The 27110-nt window shown below is 38.2% G+C and overlaps 1 protein-coding gene across 1 annotated transcript; it reads right to left on the reverse strand.

Annotated features, from left to right (window-relative positions):
- Positions 1-193: 193 nt before the first annotated feature.
- LOC120481480 (uncharacterized) lies at positions 194-25965 on the reverse strand. Its single transcript, XM_039675166.2, has 3 exons — positions 25891-25965; positions 25016-25162; positions 194-2205 (listed from the first exon to the last, which is right to left on the reverse strand). The coding sequence occupies exons 2-3, from the start codon at positions 25098-25100 to the stop codon at positions 1259-1261; spliced, it is 1032 nt and encodes a 343-aa protein (XP_039531100.2). The 5' UTR covers positions 25101-25162; positions 25891-25965; the 3' UTR covers positions 194-1258.
- Positions 25966-27110: the final 1145 nt, after the last annotated feature.

Below are 27110 nucleotides of genomic sequence, written 5' to 3' on the forward strand. Positions count from 1 at the left end.
CGAAAAATCTTCGTTTGAAGGGCTATCTGGCCCCTCCCCCTCCAACCAAAAGAGAATTGGGACAGCCCTACCCCTTCACGTGGACGCGCAAAACGGAGGGGAAGGGGAAAGTGAAGGGGTAAGGGGTAGAATTGGGATTGGCCCTAACACAATAACATAATGAGGCTCCATACATGCAAAACGAAGCATTGAGAACTTTGTAAGTGTACAGACTGTTTAATAAGAAGATACTTTATAAAGTCAGTTCACTTCACATATACAGACAGGAGCCATCTTAATAAATAGTCTCGATAAGTCTGAGTGATCTGAACTGTATGAAGTTCAACGAACTTCTGAACTGTATGAACGGCGTTCGGGGATTTAAGGTGTGCATGTGTTAATAGTTTCTTTCTTTCTTTTTTTGAAAAAAATTAATAAAAAAATAAACTTTTCTGGAGGAGGCATACTCCAAAATTGTGGGCTGTGTACCCATAGAGGGTGTTTGTAGCACAATATTGTCATGTTGATGTGATCATTCCCTGTTCCTTTTTTCGGGACATTGATGATGAGGAAGGTCCGTACAATGATGTGCCAGTGGGGACCCTCTGCCATGAACAGGAAAACATCACTCCACACACGCAGTCCCTTCACCACACTGCATCTTTAGTGGGAATCATCTTGGAAGTATATAACCAATAACCACACATAATATTCTCTCAAAAATACAAACATGTACATACATGTTGCTCACATATTATGGTAGCCCTGTTTGTGCTAAATATAGTGTAATTTCACCTGTGCCATTAATATGTTTATAAGCAACTGAAAAAAGCACAAATGTCAGGGCATGGCAGAACATCTCAAGGACCCCAAAAAGACCTTGGGGGTTAAACTAAGTATCTTCAGTTACTGAAATTCAGCCATTAGTACATTCAACTTGTACTAATGAATCAAATGTTCTGTTCCATTCCATTATGGGCAAGTACATTGAACGTAGTCCACTTCACTTATTCAACTAATGCTTCATTACTTAAACCCATTTTTAAGTAGATTCTACTTATCCGGGTTTATAGTGTGTGTGACTTCTAATGTCAGCTGTAAGTTTTTTTGTCCCACACAGTTTACAGGTGTGAGGCTTTGCTCCAGTGTGAACGCGGAGGCTACTGATATGACTGAAACTCCTTCCTCACTGATGACAGGTGAACGGTTTCTCTCCAGTGTGAATTTTCATGTGAGACCTAAGGTTTAGTTCTGTTGTGAAACTCTTTACACACTGATCTCATGTGAACGGCTTCTCTCCAGTGTGAACTCTCATGTGTGTTTTAAGATTTCCTGTTTGAGTGAAACTCTTCCCACACTGGTGGCACGCGTAAGGCTTCTCCCCAGTGTGAACTCTCATGTGGACTTGAAGATATCCTTTTTCAGAGAAACTCTTCCCACACTGTTGGCAGATATAAGGCTTCTCTCCAGTGTGAATTTTCATGTGGACTGTAAGGTTTCCTCTCATGGTGAAGCTCTTCCCACACTGTTGGCATGCGTAAGGCTTCTCCCCAGTGTGAATTCTCGTGTGTTTTTCAAGGTGTACTTTTTGAGAGAAACTCTTCCCACACTGTTGGCATGTGAACGGCTTCTCCCCAGTGTGAACTCTCATGTGTTTTTTAAGGTGTGCTTTTTGAGTGAAACTCTTCCCACACTGTTGGCATGCATAAGGCTTCTTCCCAGAGTGAACTCTCATGTGGACTTTAAGATATCCTTTTTCAGAGAAACTCTTTCCACACTGTTGGCAGATATAAGGCTTCTCTCCAGTATGAATTTTCATGTGGGCTGTAAGGTTTCCTTTTATGGTGAAACTCTTCCCACACTGTTGGCAGGTGTGAGGCTTCTCCCCAGTGTGAACTCTCATGTGTTTATTAAGGTGTGCTTTTTGAGTGAAACTCTTCCCACACTGTTGGCAGATATAAGGCTTCTCTCCAGTATGAACTTTCAAGTGGGCTGTAAGGTTTCCTCCTCTGGTGAAACTCTTCCCACACTGTTGGCATGCGTAAGCCTTCTCCTCAGTGTGAACTTTTAAGTGGATTGCAAAGTTATGTTTTTGACTGAAACACTTTCCGCACTGACGGCATGTGAAAAGCTTCTCTCCAGTCATTAAATCATTATGTTTCTTAAATGCATTTTCCTCTTCAATTTCATTCAGTTGTTGACTCTCCTCTTTCGGCACATTCAGGTCTAAAATAAAAAATAAAAAATAAATAAAATTTAACCAGTTTAATGGCACAAAGAAACAGAAATCAAAAACACAATAAAGCACCAAGCTAAAAACCACCAACTTGTTTGCTAGACCCAATATACAATAATCTACTGAAAGAGTGATCTCAGAATCTCTTCTCAATATTAACTGTTCACTTTCTTTAGAACATAAAAAAAAAACCCCTGTCAGATTTTTACTAGTATACTAAGAGACGTCTCATCAAACACAAGTATGGTGTTCCCCAAGGCTCAGTATTAAGTCCTCTGCTTTTCTCATAGTTTATGCTTCTCCTAAGGGACATTCACAGTTATGAAAATAATACTCAGTTTTACATACACTGCTTTGACTGGTTATATTAATGATAATGATATATTAGATAGGATGACTAGTAATTAAGTAAAGCATTGGATCTCAACAAATGTACTTGGTGTCTACAGATTTAAACAAATTAAATGTCAGATTTTTTAAGACCTTTTTAACATCACCTTATATGACATTTACGACCAAACCTGCAATGGGAAACCATATAATAAAAAATATAATTTTATTCAAGAAACTGCAAATTTTCCCCCCATATATTCAGTTGCAATCAGAAATATTCAACCCCCCAAAGATTTTAAGAATTTATCAATAAACGTTTTTTCAAAGAGCAAGATTCTGCATTGGATCTTCTTGATGAACTGAGTGATAAATAAAAACAACAAAGAATATAGCTGCGAGCAGCGATGGCGGGCCCAAGCCGGTGGCACCGCAACCCCGGTTCCTTTAGTTACCTAAATGCACCCGGGTGGCGGTGCCGAAGGCTTTGGCCCTTTTATGATTAAATGTTAAAACGGCTTGCCATACTCTGTCATTTCAACTAGTCACAATTATGTTACAGATATCTTAAATGATAATACAAACTATCCAAGATGTAATTACGAATAGACAGAAAGACGTTGATGATATCTACAATGTTAATTCCGGACAGGCAAACTTAGCTTTTAAATGCTAAAAGGGCTTGCCATACAGGGACGTAGGCTCAGAGAGAGGCTCACCATATTCAAACCAAAATATCTGACTTCCTCTTGGTCCGAGCTAATGACTATGTATTAGAAAGTTGTCCGGCTTGAGGAGTACAATGTATATACCGATTTTTGTAACTGTATATAAAACTAACAACCCCACTTTTGTCAAAAGGTGGCGCTATTTAGTCCTTGCACTCTGCCCGTTTCTGAAACTTTGCACATGTCTACTGGCTAATAAATGTGATGTATCTGTTGAGTTTCAAGCAATTTCAATTTCAATTTCAATTTGACTGTTGAAAAGAAGTGCGCCGATTAGATACTCAGGATCGGTATCGGCTCTGACACTGCCATCTTTGACGAGGCTGATTCAAATTCTATATTGTGCATGTACTATTCTATGTTAGGCACAAAGGCACAAAAACTTTCTAAAGTACCATAAAGTTTTTGTGTACTGTATTATTAGTGTTCTGAAGCTATTATGTGATATAGAAATTAATATTTAAGTCATTAAATTCAAGAACACAAACTTTTCCCTCTCTGCGCCTGTCAGTCATTCTCCATTGAGCATTCAAACAGCACGTCACATTCGGTTACAGTCAATGATGAAACGATCTTCAAGATGATTGAATGTTAATCCTATTATACTGGATCTTTAAGATAAAGGTCTAAAGGTCTATATTTTCGAATGAAGAAACTTTTTCTTGCTGGACTGTAACTTAACCGTGTTACTTTCTACCGGGTGTCGGACGCTGTCGGTTAGATCACAACACTAGAGTCAGAGCACTATAATTGTTCTTCACGCACACAGTAACTGAAATTTAAAACCTTTAAAAGAAAAGGCTCAATAAACTATTGCATAGATAGATAATGTATAATACACTGTTCATAAATATGTATTTCCTTTGTGCTTTGAACTTTTCAATACGGACTCACTGCGCTGTAACTTCATGTGGCTTCAAGCACATCATTCTCTGCTCGGGATGCACATAAGTGCTTTGTGCTGCACCGTATTGGAGCCGTAATATCATAATGCAGTGACGTAATGACAGATTATTAATTGCCTTTCAATTATATGTTGCTGCGTCATTAAACATCTGTCCTATGCATTTCAAACATTTATAGCAGCCATGGCTATATTTTTTTATGATTTTGTTATCTTGTTTTTCATGAATGTATTTTTCAAAAATAAGAGCAATGTGTATTATCTATTATTAATATGGTTTATAATAGCATTTTTGTCATAGACTATGACAAAGTAATCATATGATCCACCAGCGAGGAACCAGCAGAACAGAGTGAACATTCTTTCTGTTTAGTTCAATCCTACTTAATAGGAATTTATTTAAAATGCTCGCTCTACTCCACACCATTAATGTCTTGTGCGGACATCCGTATTTCGACTTTCGGTTGTAAGTAAGCGATTTAAAAGCTCCCAAGTCCCAGCGGAGTCACACGTTGATTAACCGGTGGGAATATACACAATAGGCCTAACATTACCTGATATTGAACACAAGAGGGCAGTATAGCACTACGTATGACTCAGATTATTATTTTTTTTATGAATTTTACAACAATTCTGGCTGTTTTTGAACGTAAACATAATTCTTAAATGAAAAAAAGGAAAAATTGGGGAAGTTATAATATTTGTATAATTTAATTTAGAAACAAATGATGTATAATTACATTTTTAGAAGATATGAGGCTTTTAGTTTTTACTTTTTTGAAATTACTTTAATCTTTTGCCATAGTTGCACATGTCTACTGGCTAATAAATGTGATGTATCTGTTGAGTTTCAAGCAATTTCAAGCATGCTAAGAGTCCCAAAAGCATCAAAAAAGAATGTTAAAGTTTGATTCGTTGCTACGGCAACAGTATCAAAGATATCAAAAATTCTTTCACAGGTCTACATCTGCCGTGTATTTACATTATACAGATGAAGTTTGAAGCAAATCGGTTAAAAATAAGAGAGTGGTTTCAAAGCATTTTGAAAGTGACACACTTCCTGCTGCCAGTTGGTGGCGCTATAACTTTGACTCACAATAGTCACATCCATGTGATCGGTCTCTTACAGCGAAAACACTGCTGAAGTTTCATCAAGATCAGTTAATGTATGCTGAAGTTATAACACACATCCTGTTTCATGTTTCTCGCCATAATTTCGTTTCCTCGCCACGGCCAAACCGTTCGAGATATAAAAAATCCCTTGGCACCTTTTCATCCTTAATGTCTTGACTTCACGCTGATCGAGTTTTGTCGAATTTGGTTCAGTGCTCTAGGAGCAATACTTGAAATTCCATTGCATGTGTTTTAAACACAACCCTAAATAGCGTCTTCCAGTTGGGCTGGGGTAAAAAGTAAGAGTGTGAAGTAGGCTATATATGAAACGATGAGATCTATATGTGTACCAAGTTTCATATTATTACATGCAAGTGTGTTTGATTTATGGACCAAATTTTCAGACCAAGTTTATTGACCAAGTTAATCTGATTAATAAACTAATTATATGAAACTATTGTCAATGCACTACAATTAAACTAGTTATATGCCTTTACTTATAAAAAATAAAAATAAAAACTTATTTAAAAAATACCAGGCTTGAGAAATGTATTTTCTTTATGCAGGTCATACACACAGCAGTGAAATGGTTAAGCCCCCTCCCCCTGCACACTCACACACACACACAGACAGCCAAAGACACAGAGACACAGAGACATGTAGGCTCAGAGTGACCATATTCAAACAAAAATATCTGAGTTTCTGTGGGTCCTAGCTAATAAGTGTAAATTAGAAAGTTGTCCGGCTCGAGGAGTACAATATACATACCAATTTTTGTAACTCTAGTTAAAACTAACAACCCCACTTTTGTCAAAAGGTGGCGCTACTGAGCCCTCACCACGCCCGTTTCTGAAACTTTGCACGTGTCTACTGGCTAATAAATGTGATGTGTCTGTCGAGTTTCATGCATTTTGAAGCATGCTAAGGGTCTCAAAAGCATCCTAAAAGCATCCTAAAAGAAGGGTAAAGTTTGATGCGTCGCCACGGCAACAGTTTCAAAGATATCAAGAATCCATTCACAGGTCTACATCTGCCGTATGTTTACATTATACAAATGAAGTTTGAAGCAAATCGGGTAAAAATAAAAGGGTGATATCAAAGCATTTTGAAAGTGACACACTTCCTGCTGCCAGTTGGTGGCGCTATAACTTTGACTCACAATCGTCACATCCATGTGATCGTCCTCTTACAGTGAACCCACTGCTGAAGTTTCATCAAGATCAGTTAATGTATGCTGAAGTTATAACACACTTCCTGTTTCATGTTTCTCGCCATAATTTCGTTTCCTCGCCACGGCCAAACCGTTCGAGATATCAAAAATCCCCTCGCAAACTTTCATCCTCAATGCCTTGACTTCATGCTGACCGAGTTTCGTGCCGTGTGTTTGAATTCTCTAGGAGGAGTATTGCACATTCCATTGCGACCGTTTTACAAACAAACCTCAATAGCCGACTTCCTGTTGGGCTGGGGTAAAAAGTAAGAGTGTGAGTTATAGATGAAACGATGAGATCAACATGTGTACCGAGTTTCATATTATTACATTCAAGCGTGTTTGATTTATGGACCAAGTGTTCGGACCCCGTTCCAGGGGGCGCTGTCTAGCCCCCCTGCCACACCCAGGTACCATCTTCAGCCCGGCTCTGATGGCTGTGGGATCTGACCTGTGTGCAAAGTTTCAAGAGTTTTCAAACCCGTTAAGGGCCCCAAAAGCCGCTAAGAGTCTCAAAATCATCAAAAAAAAGAATTTTAAAGTTTGATGCGTTGCCACGGCAACAGTATCAAAGATATCAAGAATCCATTCGCAGGTCTTCATCTGCTATGTATTTACATTATACAGATTAAGTTTGAAGCAAATCGGGTAAAAATAAGAGGGTGATTTCAAAGCATTTTGAAAGTGACACACTTCCTGCTGCCAGTTGGTGGCGCTATAACTTTGACTCACAATATTCACATCCATGTGATCGTCCTCTTACAGCAAACAAACTGCTGAAGTTTCATCAAGATTAGTTAATGTATGCTGAAGTTCTGACACACTTCCTGTTTCACGATTCTCGCCATAATTTCGTTTCCTCGCCACGGCCTAACCGTTCGAGATATCAAAAATCCCCTCGCAAACTTTCATCCTCAATGCCTTGACTTCATGCTGACCGAGTTTCGTGCCGTGTGTTTGAATTCTCTAGGAGGAGTACTTCAAATTCCATTGCGAGTGTTTTATGAACAACCCTAAATAACCGACTTCCTGTTGGGCTGGGGTAAAAAGTAATAGTTTGAGGTATATATGAACGATGAGATCAACATGTGCACCGAGTTTCATATTATTACATGCAAGCGTGTTTGATTTATGGACCAAGTTTTCGGACCCCGTTCCAGGGGGCGCTGTCTAGCCCCCCTGCCACGCCCGGGTACCATCTTCAGCCCGGCCCTGATGGCCGCGGATTCTGACCCGTGTGCAAAGTTTCAAGAGTTTTTGAGCATGTTAAGGGCCCCAAAAGTGCCCGAATAGTCGTATAAATAATAATAATAATAATAAATATAGCTGCGAGCAGCGATGAAGGGCCCAAGCCGGTGGCACCGCAACCCCGGTTCCTTAGTTACCTAAAAGCACCAGGGTGGCCATGCCACTGGCTTTGGCCCTTCATCGCGGATCACAGCTATATATATATATATATATATATATATATATATACTGTATATATACATATATATATGAAGCTGGTGGCACCGCCACCCTGGTGCCTTTAGGTTTATTGTGCACGACATGCAAAATGTAACCCTGCTTTGACTGATGCAAGCTCTACAGCACAGTTTATAGTAAGAAAGAATATAGTAAGAAAGAAAAGTAAGCTGTTACTCTGAGATGGTTTGGGAAACAAACATTCATCATGTCGCATTGGTTTTAGTTACTTGTCCTCGAACAGAGCCCTAATCTGTTTATATTTCAGTTACACATTCTACATTGATTAAAAAAGAAAAATCAAATGTGTTTTTAATTCATACAGAAATAAAATATTTATAATTCAGCTGAGAATAAAGTTAGTTCAAATTTTAAGAAAAACAAATATATGATCTGAAATATAGCACATTCATTTTTAAATTCATTCAGGTTCAATTACCAAAAATACAATCTTAATTTAATTTAAAGCAAATAATAAATCTAAAATATATGGGTTATATGCATATTTTGTAAAAAAAGAAAAAAAAAGAAAGAAAGATATATATCCAAAAACACAAGGCCTTAAACTTTAACAAGGGTGCAACTCTTATCACTACAACAAACATAGTCACACACACAAGTCAAGTCACTTACATTTTAGATGCAATATTGACTTTTTAGATGCAATATTGACTTTTTTCTGTTTCAGCAGAGAAAATAGTTAAACAAAGATCACAGCGACCCATCGCGCATCTCAAAGCAATGTGTTTTCTCATTACTGAATGATTCAGCATTTTGAATCCATGACTCGTTCATTAAGACGGTCATCTGGCGACACCTTATGGTGATTTAGGGTTATGTTTAAAAGTATAGTTCTTTACAGCGATTTTTAATTGACTCCTGTTAAACTAATCTCGTAACATTATTGTGTAACCGATTTAATTTGATCAGCCTTACCTAGGGTAACAGCCCTATAGTGTCTTATTATTCTAAATTATTGAATTTATTGATCAAATTTACTAATGAAAAATGAAGCATACATTTATTAAGACTAGGCTGCCCTGCAGATATTAGGCTACAATATGCAGATTTAAATATACCATTTATCAAATAATCTGTTTATTTTTAGGTTACACATTACATTGTTTAAAAAATAAAAATCTAATGTGACCCGCTCTGGCGAAATGAGTCGGAAGTTGCAACCTTCCATTTTAAGATATGGGCCGATTATGTGGAAAAACCATGAAATAACAAAAAAAAAAAAAAAAAAACAATTTTTTTTTTGCTAAATTCAAAGAACAGACATTCAAAAATAATCTCACAGGGTTTCGTAGTCGAGATAATTGAGTAAAGGTATTTAAATAGCGATTAAAGTTGTCAAAGCTTTAAATTAGCTGAAATAAACATTGCTCTTCTCAACTCCCCTCGTCACCTCTGAGCATTTCCCGGGTATCCCCTGAAACGTTGAACTCACTGGAGGCTTCTAACCTAAACTGCGTGAGTATATTTATCTGCAAGAAGAATATAGCCTATGTAAGGCTGTAACGATCGCGACACTCAGATCCACGAACCTGTGTCGCGGTGTGAGAAGACAGAATCACGACACCGACACGTCCCTTCAACTCCCGAAGTTATCCTTCACGTCCAGACCCAATGCTAGCTACAACATCTTTAAATTACTATTAGTATTATTTGAAGTTAACATTATAAAATACGTAGACTTACACCACAAAACTTAAATTATTACTACATTTTTTAAAATTGGGCAATTTCAGCATTATGGAGGAGATCCAATTCCCAGATAATTAAATATTTTAATAAATTGGCCTATGTGAACCACACTGCACAAACCAATACTCACCGGATGAAGAAGGGTTGACTCTCTCCAGAACATAAAATCTTTATTTTATTTTCCGTGTTCGCATTTATGAGGAAAAACAATCCGAACGTGACCGTTCTCTGGAAGCAGCACTAAAACTTTCACATAGCTTAAACATGCAAGCACAAAGCCTTTCTTTAAAGTAAATTTCGTTTTAAAATAATTATCTTAATTTAAATCAATGTTTCATCAACCAATTACTAGGATTTAATAATAAGAAATAAATTGCAGACAATAGGCTAGGCCTAATCACGACGCGGAGACGCGCGGCACGTGAACTGAAGCTTGTCTCATGAACCGAAAGTCAGCGTATAAGGTATCCTCACAGACATATATATTGAAATGTCTACTTTTAAAGACAACCATTCAAAATGAAAGAAAACAGACTGCTCTCTGCTTATGTGGGCTAATCCGTATGAAAACTGAATTTCTCTCTGACTCCTCTTCAATCTTTCTGATTTTAGAACATTTTTGTAAAAGTGACTTTTTAATTATTTATTTCAAAAAAATTAAAAATAAGTTGAGTTTCAGCCTCGTTAAATTGCATTTATATATGTTAATCTATTTGGTCAAATTAAGCTATATAAAATAAATAGTTTATCCCTTAAAATGCTATGGATTTTGAAAGATATCAAAAAAAAAAAAAAAAAAAAACGGGCAAAAAAACTTTAAAAGCGATTTTCTTAGGTTTTCAATTGGAAAAAAAGGGCAGACGACCAGAATTCAAATCTGTATATCTTTACAACCATTCAAGGTATGACCAAGGTATCATTTGAAAGCTTACAGTGTCCTCTTTCCATTAATATCAAAATCTCAATTTTTAAATTTGGGTCACTGTGACTAATTTTGCTGGATCAGGTCGGTCACAAATGTGTTTTTTATTGTAGTATTATTTTATACAGAAATACATTATAATTATATATAATATACAAAATATAACCGTGGGCGCGATTAAACAGTGTTACAATAAAACTCAACATTGTGTTTTTTAAAAATAAATTCAAATAATACAAATCCCGAAATGCGCTAATTTTAAAATTAAACTAAAACTCATGGCTGCACAAGCATTCATAACTGTGCGCGCCAACAGCGAGGAACCAGCAGAACAGAGTGAACGTTCATTCTGTTTAGTTCAATCCTACTTAATAGGAATTTATTTAAAATGCTTGCTCTACTCCACAACATTAATGTCTTGTGCGGATATCTGTATTTTGACTTTCGGTTTTAAGTAAGCGATTTAAAAGTTCCCGAGTCCCAGCGGAGTCACACGTTGATTAACCGGTGGGAATATACACAATAGGCCTAACTGATATTGAACACAAGAGGGCAGTATAGCACTACGTAAGACTCAGATTATTTTTTCTTCTTCTGAATTTTACACCCATTCGGGCTGTTTTTGAACGTAAACATAATTCTTAAATGAAAAAAGGGAAAAACTGATTTAATTATAATATTTGTATAATTTAATTTAGAAACAAATGATGTATAATTACATTTTTAGAAGATATGAGGCTTTTAGTGTTTACTTTTTTGACATTACTTTAATCTTTTGCCAAAGTTGCACATGCCTACTGGCTAATAAATGTGATGTATCTGTCGAGCTATCTGTATCTATCTGTTTCAAGCAATTTCAAGCATGCTAAGAGTCCCAAAAGTATCAAAAATGAATGTTAAAGTTTGATTTGTTGCCACAGCAACAGTATCAAAGATATCAAGAATCCATTCACAGGTCTACATCTGCTGTATTTTTACATTATACAGATGAAGTTTGAAGCAAATCGGTTAAAAATAAGAGGGTGATATCAAAGCATTTTGAAAGTGACACACTTCCTGCTGCCAGTTGGTGGCGCTATAACTTTGACTCACAATAGTCACATCCATGTAATCAGCCTCTTACAGTGAACACACTGCTGAAGTTTCATCAAGATCAGTTAATGTATGCTGAAGTTATAACACACTTCCTGTTTCACGTTTCTCGCCATAATTTTGTTTCCTCGCCACGGCCAAACCGTTCGAGATATCAAAAATCCCCTCGCAAACTTTCATCCTCAATTCCTTGACTTCATGCTGACCGAGTTTCGTGCCGTGTGTTTGAATTCTCTAGGAGGAGTATTGCACATTCCACTGCGAGCGTTTTACAAACAAACCTCAATAGCCGACTTCCTGTTTGGCTGGGGTAAAAAGTAAGAGCGTGAGGTATAGATGAAACGATGAGATCAACATGTGTACCGAGTTTCATATTATTACATGCAAGCGTGTTTGATTTATGGACCAAGTGTTCAGACCCCGTTCCAGGGGGCGCTGTCTAGCCCCCCTGCCACACCCAGGTACCATCTTCAGCCCGGCTCTGATGGCTGTGGGATCTGACCTGTGTGCAAAGTTTCAAGAGTTTTCAAACCCGTTAAGGGCCCCAAAAGCCGCTAAGAGTCTCAAAATCATAAAAAAAAAGAATTTTAAAGTTTGATGCGTTGCCACGGCAACAGTATCAAAGATATCAAGAATCCATTCACAGGTCTTCATCTGCTATGTATTTACATTATACAGATTAAGTTTGAAGCACATCGGGTAAAAATAAAAGGGTGAGTTCAAAGCATTTTGAAAGTGACACACTTCCTGCTACCAGTTGGTGGCGCTATAACTTTGACTCACAATAGTCACATCCATGTGATCGTCCTCTTACAGCGAACACACTACTGAAGTTTCATCAAGATCAGTTAATGTATGCTGAAGTTATAACACACTTCCTGTTTCACGTTTCTCGCCATAATTTCGTTTCCTCGCCATGGCCAAACCGTTCGAGATATCAAAAATCCCCTCGCAAACTTTAATCGTCAATGCCTTGACTTCATGCTGACCGAGTTTCGTGCCGTGTGTTTGAATTCTCTAGGAGTAGTACTTCAAATTCCATTGCGAGTGTTTTATGAACAACCCTATATAACCGACTTCCTGTTGGGCTGGGGTAAAAAGTAATAGTATGAGGTATATATGAACGATGAGATCAACATGTGTACCGAGTTTCATATTATTACATACAAGCGTGTTTGAGTTATGGACCAAGTTTTCGGACCCCGTTCCAGGGGGCGCTGTCTAGTCCCCCTGCCACGCCCGGGTACCATCTTCAGCCCGGCCCTGATGGCCGCGGGTTCTGACCCGTGTGCTAAGTTTCAAGAGTTTTTGAGTATGTTAAGGGCCCCAAAAGTGCCCGAATAGTCGTATAAATAATAATAATAATAATAAATATAGCTGCGAGCAGCGATGAAGGGCCCAAGCCGGTGGCACCGCAACCCCGGCTCCTTAGTTACCCAAAAGCACCAGGGTGGCCATGCCACTGGCTTTGGCCCTTCATCGCGGATCACAGCTATATATATATATATATATATACTGTATATATACATATATATATGAAGCCGGTGGCACCGCCACCCTGGTGCCTTTAGGTTTATTGTGCACGACATGCAAAATGTAACCCTGCTTTGACTGATGCAAGCTCTACAGCACAGTTTATAGTAAGAAAGAATATAGTAAGAAAGAAAAGTAAGCTGTTACTCTGAGATGGTTTGGGAAACAAACATTCATCATGTCGCATTGGTTTTAGTTACTTGTCGTCCTCGAACAGAGCCCTAATCTGTTTATATTTCAGTTACACATTCTACATTGATTAAAAAAGAAAAATCAAATGTGTTTTTAATTCATACAGAAATAAAATATTTATAATTCAGCTGAGAATAAAGTTAGTTCAAATTTTAAGAAAAACAAATATATGATCTGAAATATAGCACATTCATTTTTAAATTCATTCAGGTTCAATTACCAAAAATACAATCTTAATTTAATTTAAAGCAAATAATAAATCTAAAATATATGGGTTATATGCATATTTTGTAAAAAAAGAAAAAAAAAGAAAGAAAGATATATATATATATCCAAAAACACAAGGCCTTAAACTTTAACAAGGGTGCAACTCTTATCACTACAACAAACATAGTCACACACACAAGTCAAGTCACTTACATTTTAGATGCAATATTGACTTTTTAGATGCAATATTGACTTTTTTCTGTTTCAGCAGAGAAAATAGTTAAACAAAGATCACAGCGACCCATCGCGCATCTCAAAGCAATGTGTTTTCTCATTACTGAATGATTCAGCATTTTGAATCCATGACTCGTTCATTAAGACGGTCATCTGGCGACACCTTATGGTGATTTAGGGTTATGTTTTAAAGTATCGTTCTTTACAGCGATTTTTAATTGACTCCTGTTAAACCAATCTCGTAACATTATTGTGTAACCGATTTAATTTGATCAGCCTTACCTAGGGTAACAGCCCTATAGTGTCTTATTATTCTAAATTATTGAATTTATTGATCAAATTTACTAATGAAAAATGAAGCATACATTTATTAAGACTAGGCTGCCCTGCAGATATTAGGCTACAATATGCAGATTTAAATATTATCAAATAATCTGTTTATTTTTAGGTTACACATTACATTGTTTAAAAAATAAAAATCAAATGTGACCCGCTCTGGCGAAATGAGTCGGAAGTTGCAACCTTCCATTTTAAGATATGGGCCGATTATGTGGAAAAACCATGAAATAACAAAAAAAAAAAAAAAAAAAATTTTTTTTTTTTTTGCTAATTTCAAAGAACAGACATTCAAAAATAATCTCACAGGGTTTCGTAGTCGAGATAATTGAGTAAAGGTATTTAAATAACGATTAAAGTTGTCAAAGCTTTAAATTAGCTGAAATAAACATTGCTCTTCTCAACTCCTCTCGTCACCTCTGAGCATTTCCCGGGTATCCCCTGAAACGTTGAACTCACTGGAGGCTTCTAACCTAAACTGCGTGAGTATATTTATCTGCAAGAAGAATATAGCCTATGTAAGGCTGTAACGATCGCGACACTCAGATCCACGAACCTGTGTCGCGGTGTGAGAAGACAGAACCACGACACCGACACGTCCCTTCAACTCCCGAAGTTATCCTTCACGTCCAGACCCAATGCTAGCTACAACATCTTTAAATTACTATTAGTATTATTTGAAGTTAACATTATAAAATACGTAGACTTACACCACAAAACTTAAATTATTACTAAATTTTTTAAAATTGGGCAATTTCAGCATTATGGAGGAGATCCAATTCCCAGATAATTAAATATTTTAATAAATTGGCCTATGTGAACCACACTGCACAAACCAAAAGTAATACTCACCGGATGAAGAAGGGTTGACTCTCTCCAGAACATAAAATCTTTATTTTATTTTCCGTGTTCGCATTTATGAGGAAAAACAATCCGAACGTGACCGTTCTCTGGAAGCAGCACTAAAACTTTCACATAGCTTAAACATGCAAGCACAAAGCCTTTCTTTAAAGTAAATTTCGTTTTAAAATAATTATCTTAATTTAAATCAATGTTTCATCAACCAATTACTAGGATTTAATAATAAGAAATAAATTGCAGACAATAGGCTAGGCCTAATCACGACGCGGAGACGCGCGGCACGTGAACTGAAGCTTGTCTCATGAACCGAAAGTCAGCATAAGGTATCCTCACAGACATATATATTGAAATGTCTACTTTTAAAGACAACCATTCAAAATGAAAGAAAACAGACTGCTCTCTGCTTATGTGGGCTAATCCGTATGAAAACTGAATTTCTCTCTGACTCCTCTTCAACCTTTCTGATTTTAGAACATTTTTGTAAAAGTGACTTTTTAATTATTTATTTCAAAAAAAATAAAATAAGTTGAGTTTCAGCCTCGTTAAATTGCATTTATATATGTTAATCTATTTGGTCAAATTAAGCTATATAAAATAAATAGTTTATCCCTTAAAATGCTATGGATTTTGAAAGATATCAAAAAAAAAAAAAAAAAAAAAAAAAAAAACGGGCAAAAAAACTTTAAAAGCGATTTTCTTAGGTTTTCAATTGGAAAAAAAGGGCAGACGACCAGAATTCAAATCTGTATATCTTTACAACCATTCAAGGTATGACCAAGGTATCATTTGAAAGCTTACAGTGTCCTCTTTCCATTAATATCAAAATCTCAATTTTTAAATTTGGGTCACTGTGACTAATTTTGCTGGATCAGGTCGGTCACAAATGTGTTTTTTATTGTAGTATTATTTTATACAGAAATACATTATAATTATATATAATATACAAAATATAACCGTGGGCGCGATTAAACAGTGTTACAATAAAACTCAACATTGTGTTTTTTAAAAATAAATTCAAATAATACAAATCCCGAAATTGCGCTAATTTTAAAATTAAACTAAAACTCATGGCTGCACAAGCATTCATAACTGTGCGCGCCAACAGCGAGGAACCAGCAGAACAGAGTGAACGTTCATTCTGTTTAGTTCAATCCTACTTAATAGGAATTTATTTAAAATGCTTGCTCTACTCCACAACATTAATGTCTTGTGCGGATATCTGTATTTTGACTTTCGGTTTTAAGTAAGCGATTTAAAAGTTCCCGAGTCCCAGCGGAGTCACACGTTGATTAACCGGTGGGAATATACACAATAGGCCTAACTGATATTGAACACAAGAGGGCAGTATAGCACTACGTATGACTCAGATTATTTTTTCTTCTTCTGAATTTTACAACCTGGCTGTTTTTGAACGTAAACATAATTCTTAAATGAAAAAAGGGAAAAACTGCTTTAATTATAATATTTGTATAATTTAATTTAGAAACAAATGATGTATAATTACATTTTTAGAAGATATGAGGCTTTTAGTGTTTACTTTTTTGACATTACTTTAATCTTTTGCCAAAGTTGCACATGCCTACTGGCTAATAAATGTGATGTATCTGTCGAGCTATCTGTATCTATCTGTTTCAAGCAATTTCAAGCATGCTAAGAGTCCCAAAAGTATCAAAAAAGAATGTTAAAGTTTGTTTGTTGCCACAGCAACAGTATCAAAGATATCAAGAATCCATTCACAGGTCTACATCTGCTGTATTTTTACATTATACAGATGAAGTTTGAAGCAAATCGGTTAAAAATAAGAGGGTGATATCAAAGCATTTTGAAAGTGACACACTTCCTGCTGCCAGTTGGTGGCGCTATAACTTTGACTCACAATAGTCACATCCATGTAATCAGCCTCTTACAGTGAACACACTGCTGAAGTTTCATCAAGATCAGTTAATGTATGCTGAAGTTATAACACACTTCCTGTTTCACGTTTCTCGCCATAATTTTGTTTCCTCGCCACGGCCAAACCGTTTGAGATATCAAAAATCCCCTCGCAAACTTTCATCCTCAATGCCTTGACTTCATGCTGACCGAGTTTCGTGCCGTGTGTTTGAATTCTCTAGGAGGAGTATTGCACATTCCATTGCGAGCGTTTTACAAACAAACCTCAATAGCCGACTTCCTGTTTGGCTGGGGTAAAAAGTAAGAGCGTGAGGTATAGATGAAACGATGAGATCAACATGTGTACTGAGTTTCATAATATTACATGCAAGCGTGTTTGATTTATGGACCAAGTGTTCGGACCCCGTTCCAGGGGGCGCTGTCTAGCCCCCCTGCCACACCCAGGTACCATCTTCAGCCCGGCTCTGATGGCTGTGGGATCTGACCTGTGTGCAAAGTTTCAAGAGTTTTCAAACCCGTTAAGGGCCCCAAAAGCCGCTAAGAGTCTCAAAATCATAAAAAAAAGAATTTTAAAGTTTGATGCGTTGCCACGGCAACAGTATCAAAGATATCAAGAATCCATTCACAGGTCTTCATCTGCTATGTATTTACATTATACAGATTAAGTTTGAAGCACATCGGGTAAAAATAAAAGGGTGAGTTCAAAGCATTTTGAAAGTGACACACTTCCTGCTACCAGTTGGTGGCACTATAACTTTGACTCACAATAGTCACATCCATGTGATCGTCCTCTTACAGCAAACACATTGCTGAAGTTTCATCAAGATCAGTTAATGTATGCTGAAGTTATAACACACTTCCTGTTTCACGTTTCTCGCCATAATTTCGTTTCCTCGCCATGGCCAAACCGTTCGAGATATCAAAAATCCCCTCGCAAACTTTCATCCTCAATGCCTTGACTTCATGCTGACCGAGTTTCGTGCCATGTGTTTGAATTCTCTAGGAGTAGTACTTCAAATTCCATTGCGAGTGTTTTATGAACAACCCTAAATAACCGACTTCCTGTTGAGCTGGGGTAAAAAGTAATAGTATGAGGTATATATGTACGATGAGATCTATATGTGCACCGAGTTTCATATTATTACATGCAAGCGTGTTTGATTTATGGACCAAGTTTTCGGACCCCGTTCCAGGGGGCGCTGTCTAGTCCCCCTGCCACGCCCGGGTACCATCTTCAGCCCGGCCCTGATGGCCGCGGGTTCTGACCCGTGTGCTAAGTTTCAAGAGTTTTTGAGCATGTTAAGGGCCCCAAAAGTGCCCGAATAGTCGTATAAATAATAATAATAATAATAATAATAATAATCCTAAGGAAAACAATAGGGCCTTCGCCCTTTCAGGGCTTGGGCCCTAATAATAATAATCCTTAGGAAAACAATAGGGCCTTCGCCCTTTCAGGGCTTGGGCCCTAAAAATGTATAATGTAGTATTTGTGTAACAGGATATTTTGGATAAGATAGCCATGTCACAATTATTCAGTTCCCTTCATAATATTATTGTTTTTAAAGCTTTCTGAAAGTGTTTGACCTAAAGTGGAGTTTATGTTGCATTATTAAGCCTTAGGTAACTCTATAAGGATCCTTAATTTGCTTCAGTTTTCAATGCGAGTTGCAATCCACAAAAGCTGAGAGAAGATATTATTTCATCACACCAAAACTTGTGGAACAGCAGCAAACCTGGCCATGGAAGAAAGCCCAATATTTTGAAACTAAGAAAAGCCCCTCTGTGACTACAAGACACCTACAGGATGACCTGATGAAGGCTGGTACAAGTGCTTCAGGGGCAACTATAAGACATACACTGAATAAACTAGGACTTTGTGGCCGAACTCCTAGACGCACTCCACTCTTGACCACAAGGATAATCAAAAGTCGAAAAACTAGAAAACTTGAATATGCCAGGAGGAATTTGGATTAGACAACAGAGTTTTGGGAGACATTTCTATGGACTGACCAAACAAAACTGGAACTGTTTGGACCAGCGGTATGTCTGGCAGGTGTTACATACGCTGCGCTACGTAATATTGTATTCTTGTATGTCTGTGTACTTTTTTTATTTCAGGTGTGAAATTTGATTGGAGGCTCCGCCTGACATGCAGTTTATGAATGGCTCTAACTTTAAAAGCGACAGTCGAAACAGACTCTGGGTTGAGAGAGAGCATTAGACCTTTTAGAAGTGACATGAGGCGTCTCTGGCTCGGCAGAAGAAACGTGAACAGACGTGAACAGAAGCTTAATTACATAGGCAAACAAGATATCAAGGGGGCATGGCTAATAAACACCTGGGGACAATAATCAATTAACAAGACACATGGCAAACAGGGAATCACATGACAGACAAAAACAAGGAACAAGACACAAAACCCAAACTCTGACATAGCCCTCTATGGGTGGCTCCCGACTCCCATCAAAAAAAAAAACACAAGTTCAGGAGGGTGGTGAAGCGGAGGCGGTCTTGGGGGAAGGATGAAGGGCCAGGTCTGTGCAAGGGAACGGGACCATGCCAGTGCAAAGGTGGACTTGGGTCATGCAATGTGGGCGACCAGGGCGGAGAAGGATGCGCAAGGGGCCAGAGCGGATCAGGATGCGCAGGGGGCAAGGGCGGAGCAGACAACGGCTCGGGAACAGCAGATACTAGAACAGTATCGGCCACAAGGACAGACACAAACACAGGAACAGACGCTGGCTCCGGCTCAGGAATAGACAACACACACTCTGGCTCGGGAACAGGAACAGATTGTAGATCGGCCATCTTGTCCATAGACACTGGCTCGGAGGAAGTGACGTGAACAGTCTCTGGATCGGCAGAGGTGAGGTGAGCAGTCTCTGACTGGGCAGACGTGACGTGAACAGTCTCTGGATCGGCAGAAGTAACGTGAACAGTCTCTGGACGGGCAGACGTGACGTGAACAGTCTCTGGATCGGCAGAAGTAACGTGAACAGTCTCTGGATCGGCAGAGGTGAGGTGATCAGTCTCTGGATCGGCAGAAGTAACGTGATCAGTCTCTGGATCGGCAGAGGTGAGGTGAGCAGTCTCTGACTGGGCAGACGTGACGTGAACAGTCTCTGGATCGGCCATCTTGTCCGTAGACACTGACTCTTTAGAAGTGACATGAAGTGCCTCTGGACCGGCAGAAGAAACGTGTATAGACTCTGGACCGGCAGAAGAAACGTGTATAGACTCTGGACCGGCAGAAGTGACGTGAACAGTCTCTGGCTTGGCCATCTTGTCTGTAGACACTGGCTTGGAGGAAGTGACGTGAACAGACAAAGACACTAGATCGGCCATCTTGTCCGTAGACACTTGCTCAGCAGAAGTGACGGGAACAGTCTCTGGACCGGCAGAAGTGACGTGAACAGTCTCTGACTCGGCCATCTTGTCCGTAAACACTGGCTCAGAGGAAGTGACATGGGCAGTCGTGACGTGAACAGGCCCCGACTGGGCAGAATCACATGATCTTGTGATCCTGGCCAATCGTGGAACAGCTGTGTCATCATTAGAGTTTGAGAATCTGGCCAAACGTGGAGCAGCTGTGTCGTCATCAGAGCTCATGAACCCGACCAATCGTGGAACAGCTGTGTCATCATTAGAGTTTGAGAATCCGGCCAAACGTGGAGCAGCTGTGTCGTCATCAGAGCTCATGAACCCGACCAATCGTGGAACAGCTGTGTCATCATTAGAGTTTGAGAATCCGGCCAAACGTGGAGCAGCTGTGTCGTCATCAGAGCTCATGAACCCGACCAATCGTGGAACAGCTGTGTCGTCATCAGAGCATGTGAATCCGGCCAATCGTGCAATAGCTGTGTCATCATCAGAGCTTGTGAATCCGGCCAATCGTGGAACAGCTGTGTCGTCATCAGAGCTTGTGAATCCGGCCAATCGTGCAATAGCTGTGTCATCATCAGAGCTTGTGAGCCGCTCTTGAGAAGCTGCGCTGGCTGAGTTCTCCGGCTACTCTTGAATCGCTCACGCGGGACTTTGATGGCATACTTAACAGTCACGTGCCGTCGGCGCAGTATCAAGTCGGACAGTATTTCTAACTGGCAAGTCGACTGAAGTTGAACAATCCAATTATTTTCTGCGAGTGTACACACACAGGCGGCACCATTCTGCGTCTGTCCACGGCACTAGTGTTGTCACGATGCCAAAATTATTGTTTCGAAACAGATACCAAGTCAAGAATCGCGATTTCGATACTTTTTCAATACTTTTCCTGAAAAGGAAAGTATTTCTTACAGGGCGTTTCACATGTACATGTCTGTGCTTTTTAAATGCTGTAATAACCTAATATAAATAAATCAATGACAAGCATGCACATGCTCTGATTATAATCATATAATCTAGATCATTTTAGCTCATTTTTTGCATGCTTTATTTTAGCAGCTTGCAAATTATTTAACCTATCTATGAAAGTTGGGGTAAAAGTTGTACAACTAATACAAAAATAAATAAAACATCTCCAGTTAAATAGCAGATAATGAATTTATTTCGCTATTAAATAAGAGATCTAACGCAGCGCTAAAATCTGTTTTTTAAATCAAGCGGAGCGCTTTTTTCCGCTGCTCTCAGTTGCATGGTCATTTGCGGCTCGCGCACCGTCTTTATTCGGACGCGCGCTTCATTCTATCACCGTTACAGAGACTATTGTGTACAGGCCACCGGATGGTGTTGCTAAGAACTTGCAAAGTATAACTATCAGACCGGTTCTCGCGGCCTCAAAACGCAACCGGCCCACTGGGAAAAGTCCTGAATCTCCGGATTGCTACTCCGCTACTGACCGGCGGCCACAGTATCACGTGTGCTCGCGCAAGCAGCCGTCTCGCTGCAGTGTTTGTCTCATGACAGCTGCCGCTTCTTTACTGACATCCATAGGAAAGGGACTGGAAGCCTGCGTTGCACAAACCAATATGAAAATACGTCTCTTACAAATCTGAAATGGGGTCATTCATAAAAGTATCGATACTAATAAATTTAGGTATCGTGAGGTTTTTAATTTCTGAGTATCGCAATACTTTTGAAATATCGGTGCAACACTACACGGCACCTAGCTACCTTTCGACCTTGCTCAAAATCCTGCTGCACTACAGAGCGCCATTTACATCATTTTGTTTTCAAATTACATTATATTTGTCTGAAATTATCATTAATGTACACACTGACATCACCCTGTGCTGCAAGATACATTTAGTTTTACATTTGTTTGCATGAAATTTGGGATTTTATTGGACTTTCAGGAAAGATTTTTTATTAATTCAGTTAACGGACGCCCTGAAGTAAAGTGTTCAGACTGCAGACTCTGCAATGATTGTAATTAATTGTGCAGCACAATCATAACATATTTCACACATTATCTTAACTTCATAATGTCCTTCCACATAACAATATTGCTGGTGTGCGACCCCCTTCAGACCCCAGAGGGTTAAGGTGAAGCTACTTTCTTTTTTCTACTTATTTTTTAACTGAGAGAACACAAAGAGTGAAAATAAATAACACAATCTCTACGTTCCTCCACTGGTTCACTACAAGGATGTGTACTTTCTCCACTACTGTTTATACTGTACACAAATATGTGCCAAAGTCATCTGGAAAATCAAGTTGTTTTGAAGTATGCAGACGACACTGTGATTGTCAGTCTGCTACTGGACCTATTATTAATGACTTTGTTGAGTGGTGTGAAGAGTCTCACCTTAATTCAAATGTACTGAAGACCAAGGATATGGTTATTGATTTCAGAATGTCAACATGGATGAAGTCACATCCCTTTAAGGTGCTCTATGCATTTTCTAGCGGCCTCTAGCGGTGATGTTTCAGAATGCAACAAGAGTGCTCGTGCTCGATCTCAAGAGTGAGCATTCACTACTGGCCACACGGAGACTTTCAACGCACCGGCGAAATCATCACTCAACATGCTGGAAACTAATGTAGACTCCCAGTGCAGGTACAATAATAGCCTACTTTTATCAGCTTGACGTTGAACTAATGCTCTGTGCTCGTACCATGATAATGTTACAATAAACTGCATTTAGCCGACATGTGATGTTATATAGCATAAGCCATTTCACAAACTATATTGATGTATCTTTCACAATCAGCAATGTCAACACAGGTGAATGTATATTATGTTAACGAAAACGGTTAGTGAACTAAACTGAACAGTTTCAGTATATCAGTAAGATCGTAGGAAGTAACATCACTGTACTGAACCTGTCTGGAAATATGTATAAACAATATGATAGTAGTGGATGAGTGACGTTAGTCAGTAGATCTAATAAGTTGCATCCTAAAGCACCGACTTTTTGTTATCCTGGAACATTCTTTTGTATTCATGTCATGTTTCATGTAGTTTCATGTAATCGATCAGAGTCACGTTTTGCCTGACGAGCTTCAGCAGATAAAACTTTTTTTTGAGTTTGTGTTGGAGTGTGTGTTGTGCTGGAGGCAGGACGTTTTGGGGTGTTATCAGACTTCATGTCGTCAGCTGAAGTGCCGTTGGCCGCATGATAGACTGTAATAAGGATAGAGAGGCTCGGGAGCACGCATGCACGTCACATCCGATGGATTTCGCAGAAATTAAAATTTGGAGAAATGTCTTCAGATGAATTTTGGCTGCATGTGGGACACGAATACCCTTCGATCTCAGAATGCACGGCGCAATGTACTGCTGCCGTTTTCAACATCTGACTTGTGCGAGCTAGTGTTCTCATCCCTGGCATATGTGAAAAACAAAAAGAGGCAGCGCCTGTCAGTGGAGCACTATCCTCAATCAACCCCCGTATCAAGAGGCTGTGTTCGCAAAAGCAGGCGCATTAAAATGCCCATGACAGTTCCATGCAAATATATTTTATTTTCTAAGTTAAAAGTTATAAGGTCGGGTTTGAACAAAGCAAACAAGGGTCTAAAGAAATCATATTTGGAGTTGTTTATTATTTTTTATTATTTTTTAAAGAGTTAAGTATCTTTAAATCTGTTTTGTTCCAATGATTCTCACATACAGCCTAATTGGTTAAAATAAGTCTGTTGACGTGTGTCCAGTTATAAATGGACAGATGATTCATCTGAAGGGGTTGTTTCTCCTCATATTATGTCTGTTGTGATGCATTCATAATAAATTCATGCTGCTGTTTATGATTCATTTGTAGTTTGCTCATCTGGATATAATTGTGTCAGTATTGCAACAGTTACTTTGAAAAAGTACCTTAATTCAGCAGCTGCCGAAAACACCCCTTTTTAACTGTAATGTCAACAATGTATCTCCTGACATCAAGTTAACTTAATTAAATTTAAATTAAAATTAATTCCTGAAAAAAACGGGTTTTTATAAAAATAAAAAATAATGACAGTCTTTGTTTAATTCACTTAACATGAATACTTGTTTTTCTAAAACAAAACAAAAGACAGTCTTTCTTGACCTGACTCACGATCACTTCAGTAGGCTCCGCCGCGCCACAGAGAAAGAGAAGTCTTTCAGTGCGTTTTCAGAGCGCTTGCGTCCGTAACGGGGAACTGTCACGTAACATTGTTTTTATGCGTACACGAAAAATAAGACAAAATTAATATTTAATGTTCTGTGGAGAGCCAACCCTTCTTTCCTGTGGGTAATATTACTTTTTGTACTTTTTCCACCTAAAAGTGAAAGTTTTTTTTGTGTGTGTCGGATGTGTTTTTCCCTCAAATATAAAACGCATGTATAACACAGTATCTTGGATAGGTAACTTTAATCTGATTACTGGTTTGGAAATAGTAGTTTAATGGGTTGGGGTGCCGTGGAAAAAAAAAACACTACAAAGGGGTGCCATGCTTTCAAAAAGTTCGGGGCTTAGGCTACATCTGTATTAGTTTTACTCATGTCATTACTCAGATCTTCTCAGGTTGAAGGCAGTGTTAGTATTTGTCTGGTCATGTGATCTCAACATGAGACGACCCACACCATATCAAATAAAACCACTTTAATTAGGACACTCTTCAAAAATATCATTCATTTCTGTAAAGCTTCACATTTGAGAATGAAACTGACCTGTTTGTTCCTCATTATCTTCATGTTTGACACTGAATGTTTCTTCAATCTTCACGTCTTCACTCTCCTCTTTAATAAACGACATCTTTATAATAGTGTGTCACGTTGATCTCAGTCACTTCATCAGGAGTTTTTCTGGACACTGTCCTGTTTAAGAGGAGAATAATTAATAAATAAAAACACTCTAAAGTAAATCTCTGAGAGCGTCTCAATCAGATCTAGTTCAGTAGTACAGTTCACTAGTAAGAGAGTCAGTCAGAAAGAGAGAGTTAATGGACTTAAATGATCTGATTAGACTAAAAACACTCTAAACTAAATGTCTGAGAGCGTCTCAATCAGATCTAGTTCAGTAGTTCAGTTCACTGGTAAGAGAGTCAGTCAGAAAGAGAGAGTTAATGGACTTAAATGATCTGATTAGACTAAAAAGACTCAAAATTAGCACTACAGATTAATAAAAGAGCACAGATTACATTACACAGACAATTCCTATTTAAGCATTCATTATTTACAATGTGATGAAACATTGTCAGTTGATTTGTAGAAGTTATCGTATGTGTGTTGTTGCTGCATTTACACCGGTGAACTGCAGGAGTCGTCCGCGTGATTCGGTGATTCGAGCGCTTACAAACTCTGAATCATTTGATTCAATTAAATCTGAACCGGTTTCGAAAAGCTCCGTTTCTCTTTCATTGCTTGCCATGCAAACAGCGTGTTTATGATGAACTGATTCACAATATAGAGCAAAATGAGACGCAGCTTTTCTGTTACTCGCGTGTGGATGCGCTTTACTGACAACAACTATGTCCATTAGCCTACTGTTATTAGATACATTATAATGTAAAATATATAACACTTTAATGATTACAGCCACAAACCTTTCTTCAGCATATCCACTGATGCACGATCGGCGCAGACTTATGACATCACATCGCCACACAAAATAAAAGTCCTGTTCAAAAAGTAGAAATTCACATAGAGGGAAAACATACTAAATTTAAGATAAAGGATTGATTCAACATATAAATCACAGATTCCTATAACACTTTCAATACCACTTAGATTTTTTTCTAAATGTAAGTGATTGCAATTGTAATACAAACTACTGAGCATTTGTGATATTCATATTGCAAATGATTGAAAACAACTTTTTAAAATTCGTTAAGAATTTGATGTTAAATTAAGTTTGTGGCTGCACAGGGATTTACTATTTAACTTGTTAAATTTCAGCTTTGTTTTGTTAAAGTGTATTTTATTAAACTGGCCATGACTGAAAAGAGTTACACCGAAAGTGGGTTTAAAACATAATTTAAAATGGTTAAAATAATTAATTCTACAATATGGTAATGCAATCTGGTTTGTGAAAACTCAGATTCACAAACAGCTTCTCATTTACTGGAAATTGATTCACAAACAAATTTACTCCTCATAATAGCCCTGTATGGAATAGCAGATCATGAAGAGTAATAAATTAATGATTAATGTTTCTTTAATTGGTAAAAATATTCAATTGTTTCAGTTTCTAAATGCAATAACCAGTTTATTAGAAACACTGCAACTCTAGAGGTATATCCACCGTAGAGGAACATAAATATATACAGTACATACATAGGTCAAGTGCATGACCAATCCTGTTATAATACCTGAATTAATAGTTACTCATGATTAGTGTTGATATGAACTAATCATAAACCAATGAAGAAAATTCTATTTACAAATAAAAGGAACAGCTATGGGTAGAAAATTCACCCCTCATATGCTAACATATTTATGGCAGACTGGGAAGAGTCTGCCTTACCTTTAGCAGAGAAAAATAATATAGATTTCTGGATGATATTTGGGGTGTCTGGACACACTCAGTGGAAGACTGTACATCGCCTTTACAGAACATGTGAATGCAAACCAAGCCTGAATAAAGATCACATTCACAGTTCATGAATTGGAGGGACATTTCCTGGATGTTGTGTCCTATAAGGATCCCCAAATCCTCTCTTCAGGAAACCTGGATTTTAGAGTTCACTTTAAAGAGACAGACTCATACGCTCATAAATGAACACAGCTTCCACCCTAAACACACTTTTAGGGTCATAATTAATCA

The sequence above is a fragment of the Pimephales promelas genome, chromosome 24, assembly GCF_988280905.1.
Source record: "Pimephales promelas chromosome 24, fPimPro1.hap1.1, whole genome shotgun sequence".
Lineage (NCBI taxonomy): Eukaryota > Metazoa > Chordata > Actinopteri > Cypriniformes > Leuciscidae > Pimephales > Pimephales promelas.

Coding starts and splice junctions, on each gene's coding strand:
- LOC120481480 (XM_039675166.2), bottom strand. CDS start 25,100: ATGTCGTTTATTAAAGAGGAGAGTGAAGACGTGAAGATTGAAGAAACA. Junction 2,206..25,015: donor AGATAATGAGGAACAAACAG/GTCAGTTTCATT, acceptor TTTTTATTTTAG/ACCTGAATGTGCCGAAAGAG.